This window comes from Fusarium oxysporum, chromosome 6 (genome assembly GCF_000149955.1).
Source record: "Fusarium oxysporum f. sp. lycopersici 4287 chromosome 6, whole genome shotgun sequence".
Classification (NCBI taxonomy): Eukaryota; Fungi; Ascomycota; class Sordariomycetes; order Hypocreales; family Nectriaceae; genus Fusarium; species Fusarium oxysporum.
In genome coordinates, this window is record NC_030991.1 from 2,864,154 (window position 1) to 2,887,932 (window position 23,779).

Sequence of the window (23,779 nt, forward strand, 5' to 3'; positions counted from 1 at the left end):
TCTGCATCCGTATCTTCATACTCGCTAATGTCCTTGACGGGCCTGGCGCCTAAACTAGCAGTGAGACCAGCTTTGAAGAGTCTACCATCAGTAGTTTCCTCGGCCATCTTGACGTCATCCCCAGCCGATGTCTACATATTGGCATTCTTCTGAGCCTCTTCCTGTCGCTTATCGACACCCTCGGCCTTGCCTTGAGCCTGTAGATGAATCGATGAGCGATCTCTCCGACTAGAGACAGGGCTAAGACGCCGGTTGAAGAATTCCATAACTTCGAGCTTGGTCAGAAGCTTAATTTGTGCGGCGTCGCATTGGGCTGTCACCGGTTCGTGTCAGTGCCGGGTGGACTCCTTGTCCAAGTTCCTAGGTTTCTCTTACCGCCAAACAATCAGACTCCGTTGGGGGCCCTCGAACTCTGTATCATTCATCTTTTCCAATGTGTCCGCATATCTCACGAGGAAGGCCTCGCTACGAGAATCGAGAAACTTTGGCGCCATCTCACTCTGTATGAGGAAGCGGAAGCCATACGTCATCGAGAAAGTCCGGGGCATGCTGAAGACAATGTAGCCAAATGGCTCCTTAGTTCGGAGCTGATCAAAGGCTGGCCCACGTATCAGAGTCTTGGTTCGAATATCGCGATCCTCCCTGCTGCCAACATAAAATCAAGTCTTGACGCAGTGGTTGACGTTGGCAGGATCCTTGAAAGTCTTCCTTAAGACGTAGTTGGAGCCTTCGGTCAGGATAGGAGACCGCAGGATAGGCTACTGGGCCTTGGGCAAGACCCGGGGCTTCAATATGGACGCCACCATGTCAGTTGCTTTGAGAGCATCCTCCTTGTATATGTTGCCATGTACGTACACCTCAATGAACACCTGGCCAAGCATCTGCTTCTGGAACAACCTGATACCCTCCAAGTGACACCCGAAAGCTCCGCTGCCAGCTCCTCTACTATGAAGTCCGACTCCGGGGTATTGAGCCAATTGGTGTAGTCACCAACCTGATGGTAGGACGACTGTAGCTGCCAGTTGTTACCTCGGGTTAGGCGCTCCCTTACAGTCTCAAACGATATTTCTTGATATCTAAGTCCCGCATTGTTGTAACGATTTGATCCAAGAGCACAGGGAGCTTATCATCATAGCCGCTAACGTCCAAGAACAAACCACGAGAATCAAGACTGATCTTGTACTGCAATCCAGCCAGTTCCGCGTCGTATGAGTACATCTCGAGCGCATCACGGACCAGATCCGAGAACAGTCGAGCCTTGACGTTGTTTTCTGCCGAAGCATAGAAGAGGGGTGTCTTCAAGCTGACAATAAGGTTGGCGCGAGAAACCCAGAAAATATCATCCTTCTTCCATTGTGTTCTGGCAATGCTATCATTGCGAATGACCCGAGGTTCAGTGCCTGCTCATCCATTTCCTGCTTTTCAACCTCGGGCTCGTTGGGAATGAACTGGTTCTTATGGGGTAGGTGAAGAGTAGGTAGGCGATCCTGGGGAGAGACTGCAAAGGCTTTCTTACACTCCTGCATGAGATCATTGGGAATCTTGTCATGGCGATACTCTGTTCCGTACCACTTTTCCTTCTAGTCCCAGTCGCCAGGATAGTTACGCGACACAATAACCATGCAGGAGTTATCTGGGTGAATCGTAGCAAGAGCTTTCTCGATCTGGTCAGGAGCAAATTCTCGGAGACGGCTATGGCCACTGAGCAACCATTTCCGAGGCAGAGTCTTCTGCATAACCGAGCTGATTCGGCTGGTAAATCGACTGGCAGGTGTCTTTAGCTTGAACTTGAAATCGACATCAGCTATTCCCTTCTGCTCTTGGAAATCCACTCTTGGGGAGGGTGCTCACGCAGGAGAGCGATGTACGGGAAAAGATCTCGATGATCTCAGGGTAGTTCTTAAGACCATCTTCTGTCAAGCAAACTTGCATATCGAAGATACCAGGAGTGCCAGGGCACATAGGGTAAGCACCAGCGTTAAGACCGTTCGCCCAACCCTTGGACCTGATGTACGACATGATACTTCCAGGACCCTCATGTCCGATAAGATGACTAATGTATCGGCTAGGCTGAGTGGCAAACATGAACTCCTCATCAATGAATGGGAAGTACAAGTTAAGTTCTCTCGAATACATGACAGGCTTTGCCAATCATTGCATGCCGAGATCGGACTCTCTGAAAGGAAGTTCGCCAGGCCATCGGTTCGGTGAAAGCTTCTTATTGACGACGGGCGAGAACAACTTGGCAATCCATTTTTGGAGCACATCGAGCGGTTCTCTATCCAGAACAGCCCAATTTCATGCGGTTCGCTGAATAGTGCTTGGCATGAAACGCGATGAACTTGTCCCTCACATCGATTCCACGTGCCTCAGAAAGGGTCTTGAGAACCTCAAAGTTGCCGGTAGAGAAGTGACAGAACGGGTGATTGGGGTTAGACAGAGACTTTTCAAGCTAATGTAGTCTCTAGGTGTCATTTTGAAGACTCTTCTTGTTTTCTAAATCGACAGCTTTCAGCCCTCGGTCCAGCGTCTCGGAAAGGAAAAGCGGTTCAATAAAGAACTGGGCGAATCGGTCGAGAGCCCCGCTCAGAGGAGATGGGTTGGTATCGGAAGGATCTTGGCCATTGTCTGGCTTGACAGAAATGTAGAAAAAGTAGTTCATCGAGGTCGACCCTGTGTAAGCATTGGAGGTTCCTGAATTGGCGGAGAGGCGTTGGCTGTATTCGTTCTCAATTGAGAATTTCTTGGTGCCCATTAAGAAAAACTGTTGACAAGCAGAAATATTAGCCCATTTGTCTGTACAACATCACGGCTGTTGAATTGATGCACTTACATATTCCACCGCATGGACTGTACCGGAGATATCAGACTCGTCGCTGAAGTTTCCCACATTGATATCCAGCGCAGCGCTGGCCTTGTCCGTTTCGGAATCATGCATCCGGAGCGCTTCAAGTTCATTGTTAAGACGAATGATGCGATAATCTCGATCGTTGAGCGAAGGTTTCTTGAGGGAGTCAGTAACAAGCATCATCATAGGAACGCCGGCGTGGAGGTTTGTTCTTCATGTTCTGCGTGAGGCACTCGCGAGTTCGGAGTGTCGAGAAACGGTTCCTGGACGTTTGTTTGTGGGATGAAAGGTGTGAACAGAAGAACTAGGAAAGCGTGAGATCAGACATACTTGAGGCGAGATATTGGCAGGGTCAAAGGTTCCGACGTTCACGGTACGGTTTGTAGCGTGGGGAATGGTTGGTAGGTCAATGCGAAGCGGAAGATGATCAACGCTCTCCGACCTGAGGAAGCCAGGCAGCAGAAGGAAAAAGACAGCACGACTGTGACAGGCGACCAGACGATCTGCGGCCACAGCCTATGGTCCCGGTTCTTCCCACGGGCAAAGTGCACGCCATGCGGCAATTTGGAGGCAGGCTGGGTGCAATGGATGGCACAATGTGGATGAGAAGATGCTCACATCGAGAGTTGGTCGTGCATGACTAGCGATTGTCGTTGTTGGTGCGGCTTGGCGTCTCAAGACAAAAAGGAAGACTCGGATTGGGGTGTTGAAATTATTCTACACAATCCATCGGCTGGTTTCATCGGGGCGCTGTCTGAATATTTCTGTCTTCTTAACTACTGTATGCTTGCGAGTTTGTTATTTCCGACACAAAACCAGGGGCAGTTGTGAGGCTGACGGGGAATGCCCCGGCAAGCAATGCAGGGTGAACAGAATCTGTTAGCGCAGTCCGGGTTGCGATGCATGTGCGAGAGCCTGTTCCCTTTCAGAAAAGCAAGGATGGACAGCGTCGCCTGCCAGAGCTAGCCACCACAAGCCCACGCCACCCTGGAAATTGCCCCATCTAAGGGAGCCCTGTACGCTCGATTTGGCCAACATGGGCCAGGGAGAATGAGCCTGGGGGCCCCTCGCTGTTGTTGCCTTTCTGTGTGACTGGTCAATTCTGAGAGCGGCGGCATGCATGTAACGCAGGCGACACGGAAAGGTAGGTAAAAAGGGAGTGCGGGCGGAGACAGGGTCCAAATTCGTCTTCCCGCCAGCAACGGCAAGACCAAGTATGTTGCTTGTAGGCAGGTCGGGAAAAATAATTGACACCAATAGTATTAGCACTACGGTCAATGTGATGCTTGGATCGACCATCCTCACACAAATATGTTCGTTCCAAACTTGAATGGATGACAAATCGAGCTCTCTTGCGAACAGCTAGGTGGCTTGGTACTGGGTAGCGACTGCGCTCAATCAACAAGCCTCTGATAGGTCTACGGAGGTGCTCCCGTTAGATCGTCTTGTCAGAAGATATTGAGATTTCTCGTGGTCAACACTCTTGATGTCGAAGGTCTCAAGTCTCTATCGGCTTGGTAGTTGCCTGTTGTAGTGGATGTCCAAAGGCCGTACTCAACAAGCTGAACCGCGTGGCTAAAAGCGAGGACGATGAGAATTCCTTACAAGGAAAAATAGTTCCCATGATTTTTGGTGATCGGGAAGGTTAGCCGTGGTCATAGAAAAGTAGAAGTACTGGCACTCACCCTTGTGGTTCAAAATTTGTATTTGGAGTGTCGGAGAAGAGTGCCATGTTCTGTTTCACGTGACCAATGATGCTGAGCGATAGCTGTTGGATGTTATGTCACAGGATTTGAAGTCCGATGCGACAATGAGAAGTGAAACTTGCATTCTGAGCCTCTTGACCACAGCCATTGCATTGATACTTGTTGAGAATGATGGAAGTCTGCCTTGCTGGCTGAGCCCCCCCGTCAAAGCCACTTTGAAGACTGACTCCGCTAGCGCCGCTAGTTTCCGAGTCTATGAAATCATCAAATAATGTTTGAGTGAGACACGCAGAGTGGCTGAGCCAATATATGACTAAGGGGTTCAGGGTAGTAATCTCTCCAAGATCTTCCCTCCCAACGGCCGGCCGCAAATGAGCGTTGTCTGGTTGTTGAAACCATGTTAGCCATTACATGATGGTTCTTTTTCTTCCTATCCATAATCCTCTAGGTACGACTCCTGAACTAATCTCCGACAGAGGCAGTACCCATTTCGCGGTCAAGCGTCTCAGGCACCTAGAGGAGGAATTGCAAGCCGTAAGAATAAACTTGACGCAGCTAACACAGGTAACAAAGAACACGATATTTTTTTTTTCTTTTTTCACAGTAAGAGATTCTACCAAAGTTTCTGCGATAACTATTATATCTGATATGGCAATGGAGTCCTTGGGCCTTTGTTGCAAGAAAAGACCAAGAGCTCTAAACACAGTCTCCCACTGAACAATTTCCCACAATGGAAGATTCGAATAAAGTCTTGATACATGATAGCGGCAGTACACCGAAGTGCTGTCGGCAACTGCACGAGCCCGGAGTCTCGGCAATACATATGCAGGTTCGCCATTATCTTCAATAACCCAACCTTCCCACTTATTAAATCAAGAATCAAACGAGCTTTGGAGTCTCTAAACCGATCTTCAAGTCCCTTGTGGGCCAAGTCGCCGATTTCAACGATATTACCGCCAAAGACTACATCAATATAGCCTTGCTTGGTTGTAATGCACTCCTTGTGGACGCAGACAGCCTGAGCGTTGAACACAGGGTTCAAATCCACGACACTCCACGACACATTTGTGAATATGGCGTGGATATGGATGCTGACTAATAATTTCGATGTGGAATGGGTGGAAATGGATCCATTATGGAAATGGATCCATATTGTGGAATTCGTGGAATGGAAACCTACTTCGTCCAACAATGGTAATTAATGGGTCCCGCCCGCCCTCGGTGACGTCAATGTTTTTGTCATTGGTCCATTAAAATCCGCCGTTGCTTGACGCAAAGGCAACACACCCACCGACGTTCCTGTTTCTTGTTATGCTGGATATTCGTAGCCGAACCGATATACCTATAGACGCGCCTTGCCGTCTCTCTCCGTCAAGATCCAGCTTTTGTAGAGCTGAAAGAGCCGTTGATTGTCCTCTTCTGTTCGTTCTGGAACGGATGTGGTTGACTTGGTAGGATGGGGAGTGGCCATTTCGATTTGGGGTAGTAACGCGAGTAACAGTGAAGCCCCCAGAATGGACTCATTGTGTACGGAGGAAAATGGGGTGGCAAATCGATGTTGTGTTGTTGTGGGTGATAGAAAGTACTTAGGATATGCGGGATTTCACAAGGAAATCAAGGTATTTTCGAACCCCACCTAAAATATTCCACGATTTCCACATGTGGAACATGTGGAAGGGGCTTCGTGGCGTGGATATGGAAATGCTGAAGCCCACGTGGAATGGAATGGAATGGATATGGATCCACATTATGGATCCATATGTGGATTTCGTGGTATGGATTTGAACCCTGGTTGAACACCTTAGGAAATTCGCTCGGCTTGAGGCGAAGGGCCTGATGAAGCTCACAAAGAAGGAGACAGGCAGGTCCGAGTAGCTGAAGAACAATGCCAACTGGATGCGTCATAAGCACCACCTCCTCATGCATCAAGTCTCCTCCATGCCGAATGTTCTTGTTGCCGGGATGTTCCAGATGTGATGGTCTAGGGGGTATAGGTGTGTCGGTCGGCGTTGTCTCAGGCCTGAAATTTCCATCCTCACTTTGAATCTCACTATCAATCATAGTCGCCGTGTCATCAGATGGCTGTTCGGCTGATTCGTCGTCCGCATTGCATAAAAAGACAGAAGACGGGCGTGGAGATGACATCGTCGACGACACAAGAATCAATTCATAGCTTGACATTGTGCGTTAGTGAGCATCTGCCAACGAAGGTAGGGATGGAATGTGCTGGTTTGTCGATTCTATGGTGTTGATCGTTTTCGGCGTGGCAAACATCCATAACAAGACAGTGAAGCTAGAATCTTCGCTTCTTATATACGACTGACATCCTTTATACCAGATGTATTACAGCAGTCAGAGACCCCAGCACACAATATGCATGTCCCCCAGTCATGTCGCTCCCTCGGCGTCTAATGACTGGGATCATTATGATATGTTTGGCCGTCAGATACGGCTGGCGGCTTCTGTCACATTTGCAGCGCAGTATCTGAAGTGAGATGAGAAGGGAGTCTCTACAGCAGTCCCTGGAATGAAGGGCTTTCGTTACATTAACCTACATCCGTCGGACAGGAGAGTGAATCAATTATCGAGAATCTCATCTTGCGCTGATATCGGTTAGTTAAACTGTACTTTTCATCATGGAGCAGTGATCAAGCCCTTGTGGTTCTGATAGCAGACAGCTGTAGCTTACATGGCATGTCATATTCTGCACTGGGATGGCCATGATGCGGCTGAAGAACATGGTCATCGGCTTCGAGACCCGGAATGTGCGTCCCCTGAACGTCGCAATAGCAGTTCGCCAATAGCAACATCCGTAACCATGTGAATTATGGCGGTGAGGCTCTATATCCCTATCGAAACAATTGTTAGGTGTTCATACAAGGGACAACGCAGCATGTGATAATGCAAGCCACACTCAGCCGAAACGTATCAGAATAACCCAGACCAAAGAGAGGGTTGAAAACATTTTTTTTCCCTAGCAGCTTGGAGAAGTTACCTGCAGATCAGGGTTTCGAAGCGGCAGGAAAACCATAAATGATGGTAGTGCTCGTTCCTAGCCGTCTCCAGTTTCCCTGTAATAGAGGCGAGAATTTGATGTGTCACTTAGCTAACAGGTTGTCGCGTGTGGCTTTTCTACAATGACACTATTAATATCATGAAAGCTTGTTCTGTCGCGAGTAAAATGTAAACGACAGTAGAAAGGGAAATGATGGACGTGCAGGGGAAAGTAATAAGGGAACGTGTCGAACGGCGCTTAATCTGCACCCTCGTCTCAGCTTCTAGGATGTCGAGTTAGGTTTGATATACGCATTGAGTGCTAATGCCGTCCACGAAGTCGTATCGACAGCTCCTCAAATTCTTTTTGAGGCTCTAAATTTAGGGTTGTTTTTGCCAACGGGTAGGCATTTCGGCCCACGTCTCACTTACTTTCTGGGATACCCCGCATACCCTGAGCCAGTTAGACTAATACTATCAAATATACTTCCTACTGCTAAAATAGCAGTCTAAGACTTAGGTACCTCTGGTTATACAAGTTACAGGTTGTAACCTTGATTGTTACTGCTATACTTCCTTGAGGCTGTTATGCGTTGCATATCGATTGGCAGTCAATGGCCTTTCATTCGATTGACAAGTCGGCTATTGATACTAATTTCGCTCCAACTTCGGAGTTGTTCAAGGTTATTTAACGTGGTACCTCATGTTTTCTTTCCTAAGGACTTGAAAACAGGCCCCGGTATCGCTCTCTTCTGATACCTGCCCTCAAGGCCTGCGGCCCATGCCCTGTGGACATCCCTCGAGAAATAATTTCGTCTGGTCCGATGCATCAGGTCTCTCTTCTGACGAATTTAACGACATTCGTAGATGGATTCCCTTGGGTAAATGACGACAGAACCGAAATTAGTTCTCCGAGGAAAACCATAAGGAATGAGAGAAGTAAAACATCTTCTAGTACTGTCTCTGCGTTACCATGTGTTGGTGCTATGTGGGTAAGCTCTGCTTCATCCATCAGGCAACGGAGTTGGTGAAGGAATTGGCGAGCTATGAGATAGTTTCAACAGAGCATTGTTCGGTCGAGACGGCTCAGCCTGGACGAGCGCCCGGCAACACACTACTAGTAAAGAATGCACTTTGATTAGAAATCAAGGAGAGGGTCGGAACTAAGCTAGAAGTGTTACAGTGTGGCAGCATAGAAGGCTCAGACGGGCGTGCTGATATCGGTAGTGTTGGACGCGATCAACGACATTATCCCTCGAGCCCAGCCGTGACCTGTCGCCAAGAGGTAATAGACCGATAACCTGACCCAACTACGACTGATGTGCACGTATTGGCGTAACCAGAAGCCGGCGACGAGAAGGAGAGGTAGCTGACCTGGGCCAAAAGACCAGATAAGCGACGAAGTACTATCGCCATGGGATGAAGAAGGAGAAGAGATAATTCTGAAGTGCCTTGATGCACTTTATCCAGCCTGTTCCTGAAACCATCAAACTCTGATCGACAACATGCTCGACTAGAGCGCGTAGACACGCGTTATACAGCATTGCCTGCGCGTCCTCCATTTCCAATCCGCTCTGAGCCTGAAAATATTCTGTGATATATTTCCCACCGTGGGCCTTCCAAAAGTCTCGAGCTTGCAATACCGTCATCTCGTTAGTGTCCAAGTATGCTGAAGGACAGGATTGTGTTTCACGAAAGACCAGCTTGTATATGTGCTCCCAGCGTCGCTTGGTGGGCCATTGATGGTAGTCTCTCTTTTTCGGCGTGCTTTTCAATCCCCTTTGCTGGTAATCGTTGATGCCGTCTGGAATCATGAGGGGCTCAGTTTTGCATTTTTGCTTGATGATGTGGGTATCGCATTCTGCCACCGTTTCAAAGGTCTTTGAGCATCTTGGACAATATGGTGGCTGCTTGTGATGGCGTTGCATGTGCCTGATCACGCTCTCAACCGAACGAAGATCATGACGTGCAAGACATTTTCGATATTTCTCTGGATTTGAAGCATAGAAGGGGCATTTGAAGTGATCGAGTTCGTCAGGTGGCGCAGAGGACCGTGTAGCTTTTGAAAAGTGTTGAAAGGCTTGGGATGAAATATGCTTCACGGCATCTTCAATCTTTTCATTGGTATAAAAGGCGGAGTCCCTAAGTTGACCCTCACAACAAGACTCATCTCCTGGAATGTCATCTTCCGAGCTAGAATAGCCGTCACTGGAACGCATAGATTCCTGAAACCTTGAGGTTGAGTTTTCGGAATTGAGACCAGGCATGTCCGTAACGAGAGATGATGCGGGGTATTGGAGTGTGAAAGATACGGAGCCGGCCTCAAAAAAAAAACCCCCCCCAAAAAAAAAGACACTGTAATCTTAGCGTTTGCGTCAGCGGATCAATGTTCTCCCAGAACAACGTAAGATAAGCCATTTGTTGGAATTTTTGACATGTAATAAGGCATAAAAGGAGGCACACCGTATCCTGGTTGCGTGTCGCGTGGCGTTAATCTGCCTCGTACACAAAAGCGGGGAATGCGGCTCAACTAACACGGCTGTCCGTTAGTCCAGATGGGGAGGGTATTTAACCAGCAGTGAAATTTAGTGATAGGCGGCGGCTGATTACCTGAGGTACTTTCTTTACGTGCACAGAACTTGAATCAATGCTAGCCATGAGCCTTCTCAAAATGCCCGTCGAGATTGTTTCTCTCCTCGTTGAGCTCCTCGATGCTGAAGATGTGTTTAACATGGCCCTGACTTGCAAATATTTGAGCTACATTCCTTACGATAGAAGAATGTGTCGTCTTGCACTCTTGGTTCGTGTCGCAGCCTCATGTCTTAGTGAGGTAGTCCCCGCTAACAGCACCTCAGAAAGTACCATATTCTACAGAAGCTCAGGAGGCGCACTCTACCAAGAACTTCCCAAAAGCGTTCCGTAAACTTGCTAAGCGACGAATGGCTGTCCAGTCCGCGGAGCCATGGACAGTCGCCATCGTGGCTATGGCAGATCAGTTCATTTATACGAATGGTCACTTGTGCTACACTGTTAATAGCAAGCATCTCCGTGTACTCGACACCCTCCACAAGAAGCCTACATTTGAGTTAACAGTCGATGTCGCACTGCTCCTCAAGGCCGCAGTGAGGGACTACGATCCTCAAAGTTCGCATACATTTAAACCCCTTTACTACGCGGAGGGCGTCGTATCATGTCTCGCCACTCAAGCTCTCGAAGACTCCACCACATGCAGCTGGCTCCTCATCTTCGAGCTAATAGAATCTCCCAGATGGGTTGTTGTGCAAAGGCCAGATTCAGGCTATCCGTCCTTTGTGCGCAATGACAAGCATTACCTATTCTGGGGTTCAAAATCACATGCCAGACTCGATGGTAGCTCCAGATGGGGTATTCATTGCCTTAATCTCCAGACTCGCAAGTGGGCAGATTCGCAGCTGATTCTATGGGACCTTAACGGGGAAAATATTGGGTCTGACATCTGCTTTGAAATCTTCGATGGACAATTTTACTGCGTTTCGAATACGTTCAGAACAGAAGCCGACGATGGAATGCGTAATAACTTCTACCAAGCTTTGAGGTTCCCTGTAGATAGTGCAGTTCATGAAAAGTGCGACATACCTCCAATGCGCAACCTCTGGCGTCTCCATGACTCAGAGTGCACAGTGGACGAGCGTTGGACGTCGTTGCAGCTCACCAAAGACGAGAAAACAGGCAATCTCCTCATCGTTGAGACTCGAAAGGAGTGGTTCCCGGGAAATGCAGGCAGCCAGAGGACGTGCTACAGAAAGGAGCTTCAGTTCGAAACACAAGCAAAAGTTCCTCGCCCAGAGCATTCTCTACACACTCCGCTCGAGTCGGCCATGGGTAGCCTCGAAGAGGCGGAATGGAGAAGCGAGGATCATATTGAAGAACGGTCAAGTGAGAAGATCCACATCGGTGATGGCCCATCTGATGCCACAGCATACACCCTCCAAGAATGCTTTGTGCGTTCATACAATACATCGTGCAATGCTTTCGTCGACCTTGTTTATGAAGGTGACAACCCTGACTCGGGGTTGCAACTCAGAGTACAGCCCTTGAAACAAGAGACATCAGTCAGAATGTGGCCACGAGACCAGGAAGCATGCCACCCCCATAACGACTTGGCTCAGCTCCAAGGTGCTGTCAGCCCCATCCAGCCGATCAGAGAAATCGAGTGGTTCATGGACGAGCGAATCTTAGTATATTCACCAACTCATATGGCATCTAGACAATTGAGGCCCGTCATTCTCATCTCATTCGATCCAGAGCTTGTTCTTCCAGGCTTTCCCAATTATCTAGCACAAATTCAAGATTCAAACGACCATTCCGATGCCGCTCCCCTTCTGGAAACCAGTGGCGGACCAAATGGGATATCATGGTCATCGAACCAGGATATCGACGAGCTTGTCTCGCCAGGAGAAGGTGATCCAAAGGCATGTGCCAGCTTTGTCAGATCACGCCCTTCACTTTATCAGACGATGAGTATGGGTAATGGCGATGCACATGGCTTTGATCTCTCATACCCACGTCTTTAATGATGAAACTGTGGGTGTTATTGCGGCCTCAAGCCTTTTGGATGACATCAAGACCTTCAAAAGCCTTACTAAGGCTTGTCATGGAAGTAGCGTAGTTCTCTTAAAATTGGTAGGTATAAAAAAACTGTAATTAATACAGAGTGTTATTGCTAGGTGATATCCTGCTTTGCTTCAACGGTCCCATCAGGCCGGCCAGGCTTGGAAGAACTCAAAACCTTCTAACACTTTATTTTCTTTAGACTGATCTCTGTGAGTTTTCGAACTCGGGGCACATATTGAAGAACCAAATCGATGTGGATGTATTCCTGAGCATTCAACAATGGCTCAGTACTTAGAACAACACACTATCATGTCACATCTGAGGCATACTATTGGAAGTAAGTTAAGTTATCAACGAACGCCGAGTTGAGAAATGCAATGCAGGTGCTTGGAGCATACTGAGGTGAATGAAGATCCGTTGCTTGCGTAGGACCCCTTGCAGAGAACTTACAGACAGTGGCACAGCGCGCCATCATTTACCACAGCACCGCCTAGCATTCCCGGCCGGACAATTTACTGTGCCCCGACTATTAATTTAGTGCACGGGGACTCAGTATACTTTCGAGGGCTAGCAAGACTTGAAGCTTCAAATTAAAATACAAAGAAGATGTGACATTCTGATTTTGATCACAATACTATTGCTGCTGGGGGTTTGCAACGACGAGAAAATTGGTAGAGAGTGGTAGAAAAAAGTGAAATACAGTCTGGCGCGCTCATCGCCGTCCCAAGGGACGTCCTAGATCATCTCATTTCGGTTCAAGCTGGTTGACAAGTGCTTGTTACGCGAATCAGTGGGTGACCGCAAAGCGTCTGAGTTGAATGACACTGGTGGAGGGGACTTCATCTGTCCGGTCATGGAAATGCTCTCGTAGGGAGCCTCGAAGGGAGGAGATCGGACATACTCCTTTCGACTGCGGCTGGCAGATCGAAGTCGCTCAGTGGCCTTGTGAATGCGGCCTGAGATACTGCTGCTATCTCGGATGCTTCGACCCCAGTTGTGGCTCTTGTGGGTAGCTGCCGGAGGGCTGGCCTCTGAAGCCTGATCATTGCCAGACGACAAATCGTCGTCCATGACGATCTCGATCATACCCGATGCAACAGCACCCGCCTGTTGATGTCGCTGGGCGTGTTGAATAGGGGCAGGAAGCGGCGGAGGTGGCGAAGCCAAGTGCCTGAGTTCCTTAAGAACTGGAGGTGCCGGAGGAGGGGGAGGGGGCATAGGATCCTCGTGAGAGCGCCGTCGCTCACCGGGAACAACTTCCTCAATGCGCTCAACGCTTTTTTTGCGTGCAAAACGTGCAGGGGGCTGGCCGGGCTTATCTGGAATAGGGGCAGACATGCTGCGAGGAATAGGAGGTCGTGTCGGTGACTGGTAAACGGTCGATGGCAGCAGAGTGAGACTAGGCTCGGCGACGGGCTGCTCTCTCTCAGACGACTGTTGAGGTGAGGTTTCAGGAGAGTATCTTTGAGAGAAGCCGGCTGGAATAGCGGGAACGTCGGGTCTAGGGGTGCTTCCTGATAGATCATAGTTACCCTCGATGATAAGCCTTATGGCCTTTGGAGTTGCCGGACGTCCAATCACAGGACCATTACGGGCGTACATGCTTCTTTGAGGTGGCTCAGTAGCACTGCGAGGAGGCATTTTCAGTCATTTATAATTGACTCTACGACGCAACAGATCCAAACCAAGCAGTTGACATAGACAAGAGCGATACAGTCGGGTCCAACTCGAATTCAACCACGAAGAGTCGCAAAAGATAAGCATCCTCTTGTAAAGATCCCGAAGAAGCGTGAGGCAGATGGGGATTTGCCAAAATCTACAACGATGACACGGAAAATTAACTAAGCACTCCAGAGTTCGAGGAGGCCTCTGCCATTAACAGAGACAGATCCGTCAAAGTTTGCGGCTTCAGAGTTAGCCCTGTGTCTGTGCTCCGAGACATCCTGCTTAATCGATGCTGGTGAGTTAAGACCCCGGCTACCGCTACGGCTATGCTTGTTTCAGAACTCCTCTTGCGCACCCATGGCTGCTCTATAGTCCTCCTCATCCTCAGAGCCCTGGTATTAGTGGATGGCAGCACTCAGAGGCAAGGCTGAAGAAGGAGAACACTGTACAGAGTCCTCTCTGCCTTGACTGCGGCCACGGAATGTAAGGGCTGGCGGGCGAGAGCGACCTGCTGGGCTCCTGCGACGGCTTCCACGGCTTCAATTTCGACTCTTTGGCTTCACAGTTGATTCACTGACCTTGCGTACCGTGTTTGGCTCGCCGACCTGGCCATGTCGCGGAGTGCTTAAGTTCAGCAAGTCCTCTGAAGACATGGGAATCGGGAAAGTAGGTGATGGCTTCGTTTTGGACCAATTGCGAGCGCTTACACGATCACGTTCTTCAGAAGGTTCACGAGAGCGAACTACTCGCTCTCGGCTTCCAGGACGACAGCGTGAATCATCCCGAGTTCTCGACTGGCTACGTTGGCGGCTGCGCTGTCTCTTGGAGTAGTGGTTGGCTGCATCCAGGCTGTGGATGTAATCTTCTCAGTTTCTCACAGCTTGGTGACGAATATGTCGTCCTGCGCTCGATGCGGAAGTGACAGAACTCGTCACAGAGGCAGGGCCTCTGCGACGGCTTGGCCAGTGGTAGCGGGTAGAAGATGTAACAGACTGCTCTGGAGAGGTAACGTCTTCGTGGGCGTGTCCAGGCTGTAGCTGCAAATTCAACCCCACAGTAATGCGGTCGCGAGAACCTTTGCGATGGCTACGCGACGCTTGCTGCATCTTCAACATGGTAGCATGATCAGGGGGTGGTGGGAAATCTTTTTCACTTGGTTGGACGACGCGTTGAGCATGCTCCCGCATCATCATCGGGCTTGCAGTGGCAGCACGTTGCAATGCGGTACCCATCGTCATGTTGTCATTGCCAGACGGTGTTCGAGCATGACCAGATCGAGGCGCATAGTCATAAGGAACGGCAGAGAGCTCAGCCGATCGCAGTGCATCTCGGTTGAGCTCTGATGGAATCTCACCAATGGACGGCAAACGGCCACGTCCTCGAGCAGAGACCGGGGTATTGAATCTGCTATTGTTTGAAGGGCGGAGGAAGGCTGTCGTGGCCTCATTGTTAGAGGCATGCGAGAAGGCGGGTGAACCGGCTGAGTCAGCGATAGGAGTAACACCGGCAGCAATAGGAGCTTGGCCACCGACATCTGCAAAGAACTTAGACTTCTGAGTTTGATCACCAAACGAGGTGATCAGCTTGAGTGCAGACGTCTTTGCGATGCTGCGTTGGGGCCCACGTTGAACGCCGGGAGGTGAGAGAGGCGGGCTTAAGACCTCAGGAATACTAGGAGTCATAGCCTGGAAGTTAAGTTGCGAAGCTGATGGAGAAGTCCAAGGCTCAGTAGACTCCTGGTCGGTGCAAGCAAAGCATCGGGTTGCCAGCTGCTGTTGACCATGTTGAACCGCCCACTCTCCCCATTTCTTGATAATGGCAGCTTGGCGTTCCCAAACACTAGGGGTTGAGAGGCATGTGAGGATCAGTGCCTCCATGTAACGCTTGTGAGAGATATAAACCTCAATAGCGTCATTGTGATCACCCATGCCAAGCATAATAGTAACTGCTGTGTGCACGTCGCCAGCCTCAAGCAGGCGCTGGACGTATGTATGGCCAAGCTTCTGTTGTGAGGTATGGCCGCCGATTCCACTCAAAGCCAACAACATCCAGTTAGAAGAAGTCATGTTCTCGAAGTTAGCGCTCATGATATTAAGATCAATATCGCCAAGCCATTTGGCTAAAAGAATACGACTGGCAGATCCTTGGGGGTGTCTGCTCATCTCATCCCTAATCAGATCTTCAACCTCTTTGTTCCATCCGAAGATGGTGTTGAGCATTTGACGGCGCAGATCATCATTGGTGAGACGAGCACTGTTGGCACCCATAGCATGCTTGTAAGGAATATCGCTAAGACATGCCCGAGTAAACTTGAATAGGTCGTGAACTTTGTTGTCGTCAGGGCTACGGGGAACTTCATTGCGTAGGCGAGAAGGTCTTCTTCGTGATCGGCTTGAGACCATGGAAGGAACATTTGTAGTGCCAAGGGAGCATCCCATGGAATAAGTGTCTAAATCTCTCGTGTTACCATGAGCACTGTTGCCAATAGTTGATGGCCTGATCGAGGTTCCAGCCGAGATATAGGTGTTTTCTGACAGTGCTCTTGACCTCATGGATCCGGGGTAACGGCCAGGGGTTTGAGACGACCCAGCTGAGGATTTCGATAAGGATGGAAGTCCACTCCAGCTTGAGACAGGGCTAGCTGATTCGTAAGGCTCATTACCAGAGTCGTAAGCTTGGCGTCGAGTCAGGCGAGTAAATAGCGATCGGTGATCTTCCTCACTCTCGGAAATATTCATATACAGGGGAATAGAGCTCGTCTCAGACTCGGAGGCGATAGTGGTAGCCGAGGTCGCTGATCGATCACCAGTTTCTTCTGAGACTGGAGGCGAGGGTGGCAATAGGTTTGCTGGGTGTTGGACATTGGCGACCATGATGGCCGGGGAGTTCAGGTCGAACTGCTGCACAGTGTTATTGGGGCCAAGGGTGAACAACGTGGCACCGGGGCCATATACGGCGAGGCCGCGAACAAGATCAAGAGTTGGGATGGGATCATGAGTGACATGCTTTGTCCTAACATCCCATGACTGTGTTTGCCTGTGAACGTGTTAGTTGATAATAGGGGTCATGTAGGTAAGCGCGCGAGTAGCCTGGAGCGGTTTATGGCGGTCGCAAGCTGCTAACTTACGAGTCGGAATACTGAATGATACGACCATTCTTGGACCATCCCATCCAGTTGGGTCCTTCCACGGAGGTTTCAGCCTTCCTAAGGTTTCGAACTATTTTTGCAGGGTCGTCGGCGCTGTATGTCTTTGCCACACTCCAGACTCGCAAGACACCGTCATGCATCTGGACAGCAAGCATGTTCGACTTTTGCCGAGACGAAGCAGCATGCCACGCGAGATTGATGATGGGTGATGGCCCTCTGGACGTGGTGAGGTTGTGAAAGATGGTGAAGCGTGGCTGCAGGGTCGCAACAAATAGAGAGCCATTCTGGTAACTATCATCGTGTTAGTGAGGCTTGAATTGCAGATGCAGGAGAAACTCACCCGATAGCAAATGTTCGACAATCAGCTGATGGTGCCAATGCAGTCACGGCAATTTGGCCAATAGTCCCCGAAGAAATATGTTCAGATGTTGAAGGCTCAAATATAATAATACTTCCTTTTGTATTGCCTGCAAATGGTCAGTCAGGATCGTGAGGAACTCTTTCCAATAACTTACCGAAAGCCACCTTGCCATTTTTCATCCACGCTGCGACAGTTAAATGATCGTAACAGGCAAACCGAGAGATCTCATCGCCTGTCATTAGATCCCACACAATTGCTGTTTGGCCAGCATCGTAACTAACAACGAAGCGGCCACCACCAGCCTCACTCTGGTTATCGACCGCCAACAATTGAACCTCATCAGCGTGCCGAGAAAACGTTCGTTCAATGGTGAGAGTATCATGATGACAGCAAACAACGGATGAACCCTGGGCGTACAAGAACATAGACGCAGTGGCGGCGCAGGGGTCAAAGTACTTTAAATCGGTAACATGAGGTATCGTGGTGCTGTCTGGGACCTGCGTCGTCTTGCGCATTGTTGCAGGCCTTTTGCTGCTGAAACTTGTTGATACGGTGCGATTCCGCGACGAACCGGCCATGCGGAGGAATTGATGGGCCTTTTGAGAGCCCTAAGATGGTCGGCCGATTGAAGTGCCGGAAGCTATGTATCTCCGTGGCACGGTTCACAAAGTTTGAATCGGAATTCCCTGGCGGGGTTCAGGGCAACACGATAGTTATCCTGGAAAAGATTGTGTAAGATGGTAGAACCGAGGAATTGTGGGAGTGAAAGGTGATTCACTGGGCATCGAGTCTTACCGATTTTGTCGGAGTTACCGCTTATATGATGGGCCATCTATCGTGAGCTAGGCGTCACAGCTTCAAGCTTGGCGATCATCAGGTTCAGATCAGCGGTCACGATGTCGGGTCAAGGAACAAGGACGGACGGCGGACAAGAAACCCAAGCGGTAACAATATGGCATCTTCGAAAGATTGCCCTATCGGCACCGCGGCCAACAGCAGGCGGAGCGGATGATCGCCATAAAATCAAGACTCCGCTAGTCTATTGCGCTAACAGGGGATCGGATGGTGCTGTACGGGGTAGGTATCGTGACGTGAGTGGATCGGATGAGGAGGTGTAGGTAGTCGTCGACGAGGGAGAGCAGGTGAATGGAACATGCCAGGCCTTCAAATCTCTGTCGGAACCACAGAGGGTGGACAGATGATTGCCGACAAATCGCGTTTGGTGTCGTTATCCTCAAGCTAAAATGGACAACCGTTGGACGGGCATATGAACAAGGGTGTAAATCCAGACCAATATTCAGCTGAGGGGACTTAGAGCACATTGTGATTACCGTTTGAGGGCTGGTTCTGGCGGAGAGAATCGTCGCTAAAGTCATTGCGATTGAGTGCGCTCTCACTATTGCCTTTTAGGTGAGCATATGTGATGCTTGGTAGGTCCGGAGACGGTCCGAGTGTAGACAAGTTAGCGTAGTGACAAGCAGGAAAGTGAAGCGCTTGCACACCGGTGGATCACCTTTCCAAGAGGCAATCACCCCCGCCCGCCCGAGAGTCCTTTTGGCAACGTCTGCAATCAGAAACAGATACCGTGCCTTGGCCTTGGTGGAAACGTCGAATGTTGAGACCAGCCGCCCCCCCCACGATGCGCCGCAAACGCCAATGCCCAGCGGCAGACCCATTCTTTTCGCAAGGCAAGTCGATCTTTCATGACTTAGCTATCCTTTACAGGACCCCCAACATCTTCTGTGACCTTCAGTATCGGAACATATTCCATGGCCCTGGTCAACATCCACCGCTAGACGTTATCACGTGTGGGTCCCTGATCCCTGACATAGCAATGCTTCCACTCCATTTGTCTACACAGGACATCGAGGGACGTTTTCCCAATAACGCTCGAGTGCCTACATGCAGATAAACTTGGCAGCTGAAGCAATGCATCTTTCTACAACAGCAGGGAAGAACTGCTACAGTAAACTACGACTTATGAGCTTGGTAATAGTTTTCCCGCCAAATTCCCTTACTTGGGTATGTAGAAAATTAAGATGGTCAACTAAAGGCTTGTCTTTCACTCGACACGGTCTCCTGATAATGAATGTCTTCACCCCCACCACCCCTGTCGTCACTCGCCCTGTCCATCCAAGCGAGCTGCTTGCCCGTGATCTCTGCGAGCGCGAAGGAAGGTACCCCGCACGTAATTTTCTTTTTTTAGGATGGGCAAGGCTCTGTTCGGCCTGTTATGTCATTTGCACCATATTAGTTAGCGCAGTCATTGTCTTTTGCACTGTGCCATGCCCGCTGTCTACCACGTGGGGAATGGGAGAACACCGACCGAAAAGTATTTTGGAGAACGTCAGAGGGATGTAGAACGAAGGGTCAAGCTAGTAGCGTTGATACTTCTGCCCATCTCTATAAAGATGTATCCCTACTCTTTAGCTATGTGTAAACGTCTCAAACTACGCATGAGCGTATGAAACGTTGCGATCTGAAACCTCAACGTTATTGCTTCCATGCTATTGGATTTGATTCGCATAGGTTGCTCTATGCCCGAGTGTAACGCCACGCCGATCGACCTTTTAGCCCAAACTTGAGAGATGGATTCAACATGTTAGTATGAGCGAAGTGATTGCTTATTTGCTTGTCAGTCACAGCGCCACTTTCCTCTCTGACACTACCAAGCCTTTCGTCAACCTATTCTGGTCGGACGTAGGGTAGAGTCACGTTGACTAGCAAGAGCTTTAGCATTCACTAACGGCAAACAATAGAACATGCCGCAGAATGATACGTCTCTCTCCTCATGAACCTGCATTTCGGTGCCACAATGAAGGGTCGATTGTCAGCAATTGCTCAGACATAATTTGCTACTTCGCCGTGCGATACCGCCCGCCCTCAGAACTTTGCAAACACGAAACAAACCTCTTGAGAATCCACTTAAGACCCAATCGATAGATCGGTGCATTCGTGTTCCATTGTCTTCTAAACGGTCCCCGTGGTGGTTAAGTGCCCGTAGCACCGGACTAATCAGGCCACTCAGTGTTGCTGTCAGTTCCAATGAAATTGTGCGAACGGATTGCTCCATGAAACTACTTCCAAAGTCAGGATCTTAGTAATTTAAGCCAGCAAAGACTCTGCAGACTTTCTGATAAACGGTTTCTCGGTTGGATACTCAACTCCAAGGCGAGAGCATTGCAACGTATCGCAGCCTGAGGATCCATTGATTCGTCCTGTTGGTCAGTTCATAGCTCCGAGAGATTAAAACATTGAGGTGCTTCATATCTGCATTAGACTGATGCGGGTTGCATCCGCCAATTGGAGCCGGCATCAGCCAGCCATGAAAGCGCAGGGGGTCTTGCTGCATGGGGTCCACTCTCGCCTTAGCCTGACCCTCCAGGGGTGAAGCATGCTTCCTCATTCTCGTCAACTTACACACTTTTGAGCCCAGCCGCACACCCATTCCATCCGTCTTGCGGTCCCAGGGGTGTGTGGCCCACTGATTGGATTCGCACCGCAGGTGATTCAATTTTCTCATTAGCCGCCTTACTGAGACTAAGATATTCTACGTAGCAAAGTCTTATTGTGTGACGAAGCTTGTTCTGTAAGGCAAGCATCTTGACGCGAAAATGCTGTTTCCTCTCCTACAGGTAACTGGTCTGTCACATATTAGCACACATATGAATAGCATCACGTGAAGTAATTGTGTAATAGCTACTTGACTCATACTACCTCTTTTGGCCGGCTCATATCGTTAAATGGTTCAAAAGTGGAATTTGCCCAAAGTTCTCACATAAGCAAGAGCGAGGAAATGCCCTCGGCTATAACAAATTGGCTGTCGGCGGGACAAATGAAAGCACTGGAATTAGGTTAGCGAGAGCACAAGCGTGGGGGCACAACCTTCCGTGCTGATCGGGGGGAGCGGGGTATCACATCTGCCAATGCGCCTGGATATGTTTGGATGACTTGCTTCTTCTCTTTAGGTTTCTGCAGAAGTCAAGGGTCTCAGAGGTGTTGGCGTGCGAGCGGATATGCTCCCCGGCTGACAGGGAGCAGAAATGAGGTCGTAGCAATCTAACAAGGATCTAGGGAGAGATTCCGGGTAATCCGGTGTACTGTCAATGGCAGGTCTGTGTACACCTTTTCCACAGATTAGTCACCAGATAAAAGGTCCGGTTTATAAGTAAAGACGAAATCTGCCTCGATGGTAACATTATAGGGGCCTCAAGTTCTTTCAACAATAGGAAGTGTTGCCTTCATTTCATCCATCAATGTGTCATCTGCCAGTGTTACCATGACTACAGCCATACCATCCTACTTCAACCAAATTATTTACTCATTAGGGGAGCAATATTCCAATGGCTTTGTGCATTCAAAATATTCTAAACTCGCCGGCCTTTGACGGAAACACATCTTCGTCCCCAGCGACCCAACCACCCAGCTTAACATCCGAGCCCTCTCCTAGAGCATCAACATGTCCACAAAGCCCGTATATGCCAACAGATCTCTCAGGTACAGCTCCTGGGCAGGCGGTGCCTGCTAAACGGCTCTTGGAGGATGGGACGATCGAAGACGTCTGGCCCCAGTATCCCAATCTACATCCTCCAATTGGATTATCGACTGGGCCTTCCTCAGCGATATCTGATCCTGGTAGATTGCGTTCACGGGCGCTAACTGCTCCCCACGGAACACAAGCTCCCCTCTTCACTTTACCTACAAGTCATGCGCCAGGTCGCCTGCAACCACCTCCGGCGCACCTTCAAGCTTCACATTCTCCTAACATACAGGCTGGTTGGCCACTCCCCCGTCCCACGAGTGAAACTATCTCGTCATGGTCAGAAACACTACCAAGGCCTGGTATGTGGGGATCCCTTTTCGGTGTTGAGGAACAGCAAGCCTTCATGGCGCTTCCGGGAAGCGAGACACCCATCCCCGTCCATATGGACTTTTCCCAGGCGTCCAAGAAGGCAAACGAGAAGAGACAGAGAAATGCAAAGGCATCGACCAGACATAGAAGGAAGAAGAAGATTATGCAGGAAGAGAATACAAAACAATTACAAGAGCTTCGGAATGAAAGGCGCCATATGGAAATGAGGATTGAGGAGCTGATTCAACAACGGGACTTCTACCGCGAAGACCGTAACCGTTTACGAGACATTGTCGCACAAACGCCATCAATAAGTGGCCTTGCTGCCGGACCTCCTAGTCCTACTATTTCGACAAGCAATTCTTACGCTGAGACCGGGTCGTTAGCATCAGGGCCATCTGGGTCCATGAGTTACGGTGATGTACTATCCAAAGAAAGACCAACCCAACGCCGTCGAACCGATGACCATCCTGAATATTCGCTTCCACCATACGGGTCCCCTGCGAGCGGCCACCCGAGTGCATCTTCCAGTGCACTACCTCCAATGCCCATGCCAGGTTATAGCGGGCCATCACGGCCATCATCTACGGCATCCTCAGCGAGCGGCGAAAGGCTGCCGCCGCTGAGAGTAACGGAAGGTCGACCTCCTACTGGCCCACCCCCCGGGCCAGGTGTTCAAGAGCAGGATCTGCGAACTGGTCAGTGGGTTCCCGTTCAGCCTCGAGTTCCAGAGACTGGGTGGGCAACAAGGGACACTCACCGCAGGCCTTGATGCGATGGAATTTGATGTTTGAGATTTTCAGTGCATTACAGTTACGAAGGCTAGTGTCCTCAGCGCCTTGGAATACCGGAGTGTTCAGGCTTTTGGCATGGCTTTGGTGACGAACGTATGGGACTTTTGGAAGATGCCTCCGTTGGGCCAAGACGAATTTATCACATTTTGTAATGTTGTCTCATTTTATTCTCTTTCCTTCTTCACCACCAGGTTCAGTGTTGCCTGTTGTCTAAATTGAGAATAGCCAACTACATAATGCAGTCCTTTCACGAATACTTATTAATTGCTATGGTAGCTATTTCGGTGTACAGCACAGCAGTTATAGGCCCTCACGCAGATGCAGAGATCACCTGAAGCCTTTAACCTTGTGAGATCTTCATTTGTAAAAGCGCCTGACCTCCGCATGCATAACTTCCCGTAACGATCTATCCCGCAGTTTACCTCCGTCTCCGATTCATGGGCCCGCGTGACCGCCAGCGGCTTCATTCGCTATGCTACTGACGGTATTGGGATGCTGCTTCCCAAGTATCTCTTGTCGGAAATGGAGGGTAATAAAGCTGTCAGAGAATTCCCCTGGCCCCTAGCTAGGATGCATCGCAAAGCCAATACGGGTGGCCAGGCCACGAGGTTGGAAGATCCAGAGGGTTAGTAACGCAAATTGAGTTGTGAGACGCTACTCGAGATGTATCAAGCGCTAGCTGAAGATATCCACCACCCCAAGGACGCGGTATCTGTTCGAGTAACGCAGAGCAGGAACGTAGAATGTCACAGCCACCAGAGTCTGCGCCTGGCGCATGAATAAAAACGAATAGCCGCTGTAGAGTAGTAGAAATTGAG

At 49.6% G+C, this 23,779-nt stretch overlaps 6 protein-coding genes across 6 annotated transcripts; 3 read left to right on the forward strand and 3 right to left on the reverse strand.

The window, feature by feature from the left end:
* Positions 1 to 131: 131 nt before the first annotated feature.
* On the reverse strand, positions 132 to 3,031 carry FOXG_16289 (uncharacterized protein; the record flags this gene model as incomplete). Its single annotated transcript, XM_018396342.1, has 8 exons — positions 132 to 228; positions 376 to 645; positions 856 to 945; positions 1,052 to 1,400; positions 1,517 to 1,577; positions 1,852 to 2,091; positions 2,507 to 2,764; positions 2,834 to 3,031. The coding sequence occupies 8 exons, from the start codon at positions 3,029 to 3,031 to the stop codon at positions 132 to 134; spliced, it is 1,563 nt and encodes a 520-aa protein (XP_018256928.1).
* Positions 3,032 to 6,931: 3,900 nt separating this feature from the next.
* FOXG_22411 (uncharacterized protein) lies at positions 6,932 to 7,048 on the forward strand (the record flags this gene model as incomplete). Its single annotated transcript, XM_018402819.1, has 1 exon — positions 6,932 to 7,048. One exon carries the CDS (start codon positions 6,932 to 6,934, stop codon positions 7,046 to 7,048), a length of 117 nt encoding a protein of 38 aa, XP_018256929.1.
* Positions 7,049 to 8,954: 1,906 nt separating this feature from the next.
* Positions 8,955 to 9,815, reverse strand: FOXG_22412 (uncharacterized protein; the record flags this gene model as incomplete). The annotated part of the gene is made up of 1 exon (XM_018402820.1): positions 8,955 to 9,815. One exon carries the CDS (start codon positions 9,813 to 9,815, stop codon positions 8,955 to 8,957), a length of 861 nt encoding a protein of 286 aa, XP_018256930.1.
* A 404-nt stretch (positions 9,816 to 10,219) lies between these two features.
* On the forward strand, positions 10,220 to 12,101 carry FOXG_16290 (uncharacterized protein; the record flags this gene model as incomplete). Its single annotated transcript, XM_018396343.1, has 2 exons — positions 10,220 to 10,348; positions 10,404 to 12,101. 2 exons carry the CDS (start codon positions 10,220 to 10,222, stop codon positions 12,099 to 12,101), a joined length of 1,827 nt encoding a protein of 608 aa, XP_018256931.1.
* A 775-nt stretch (positions 12,102 to 12,876) lies between these two features.
* On the reverse strand, positions 12,877 to 17,487 carry FOXG_16291 (uncharacterized protein; the record flags this gene model as incomplete). The annotated part of the gene is made up of 6 exons (XM_018396344.1): positions 12,877 to 13,768; positions 13,827 to 13,957; positions 14,385 to 14,483; positions 14,685 to 16,842; positions 16,934 to 17,208; positions 17,470 to 17,487. The coding sequence occupies 6 exons, from the start codon at positions 17,485 to 17,487 to the stop codon at positions 12,877 to 12,879; spliced, it is 3,573 nt and encodes a 1,190-aa protein (XP_018256932.1).
* Positions 17,488 to 21,658: 4,171 nt separating this feature from the next.
* Positions 21,659 to 22,939, forward strand: FOXG_16292 (uncharacterized protein; the record flags this gene model as incomplete). The annotated part of the gene is made up of 1 exon (XM_018396345.1): positions 21,659 to 22,939. The coding sequence occupies one exon, from the start codon at positions 21,659 to 21,661 to the stop codon at positions 22,937 to 22,939; it is 1,281 nt and encodes a 426-aa protein (XP_018256933.1).
* Positions 22,940 to 23,779: the final 840 nt, after the last annotated feature.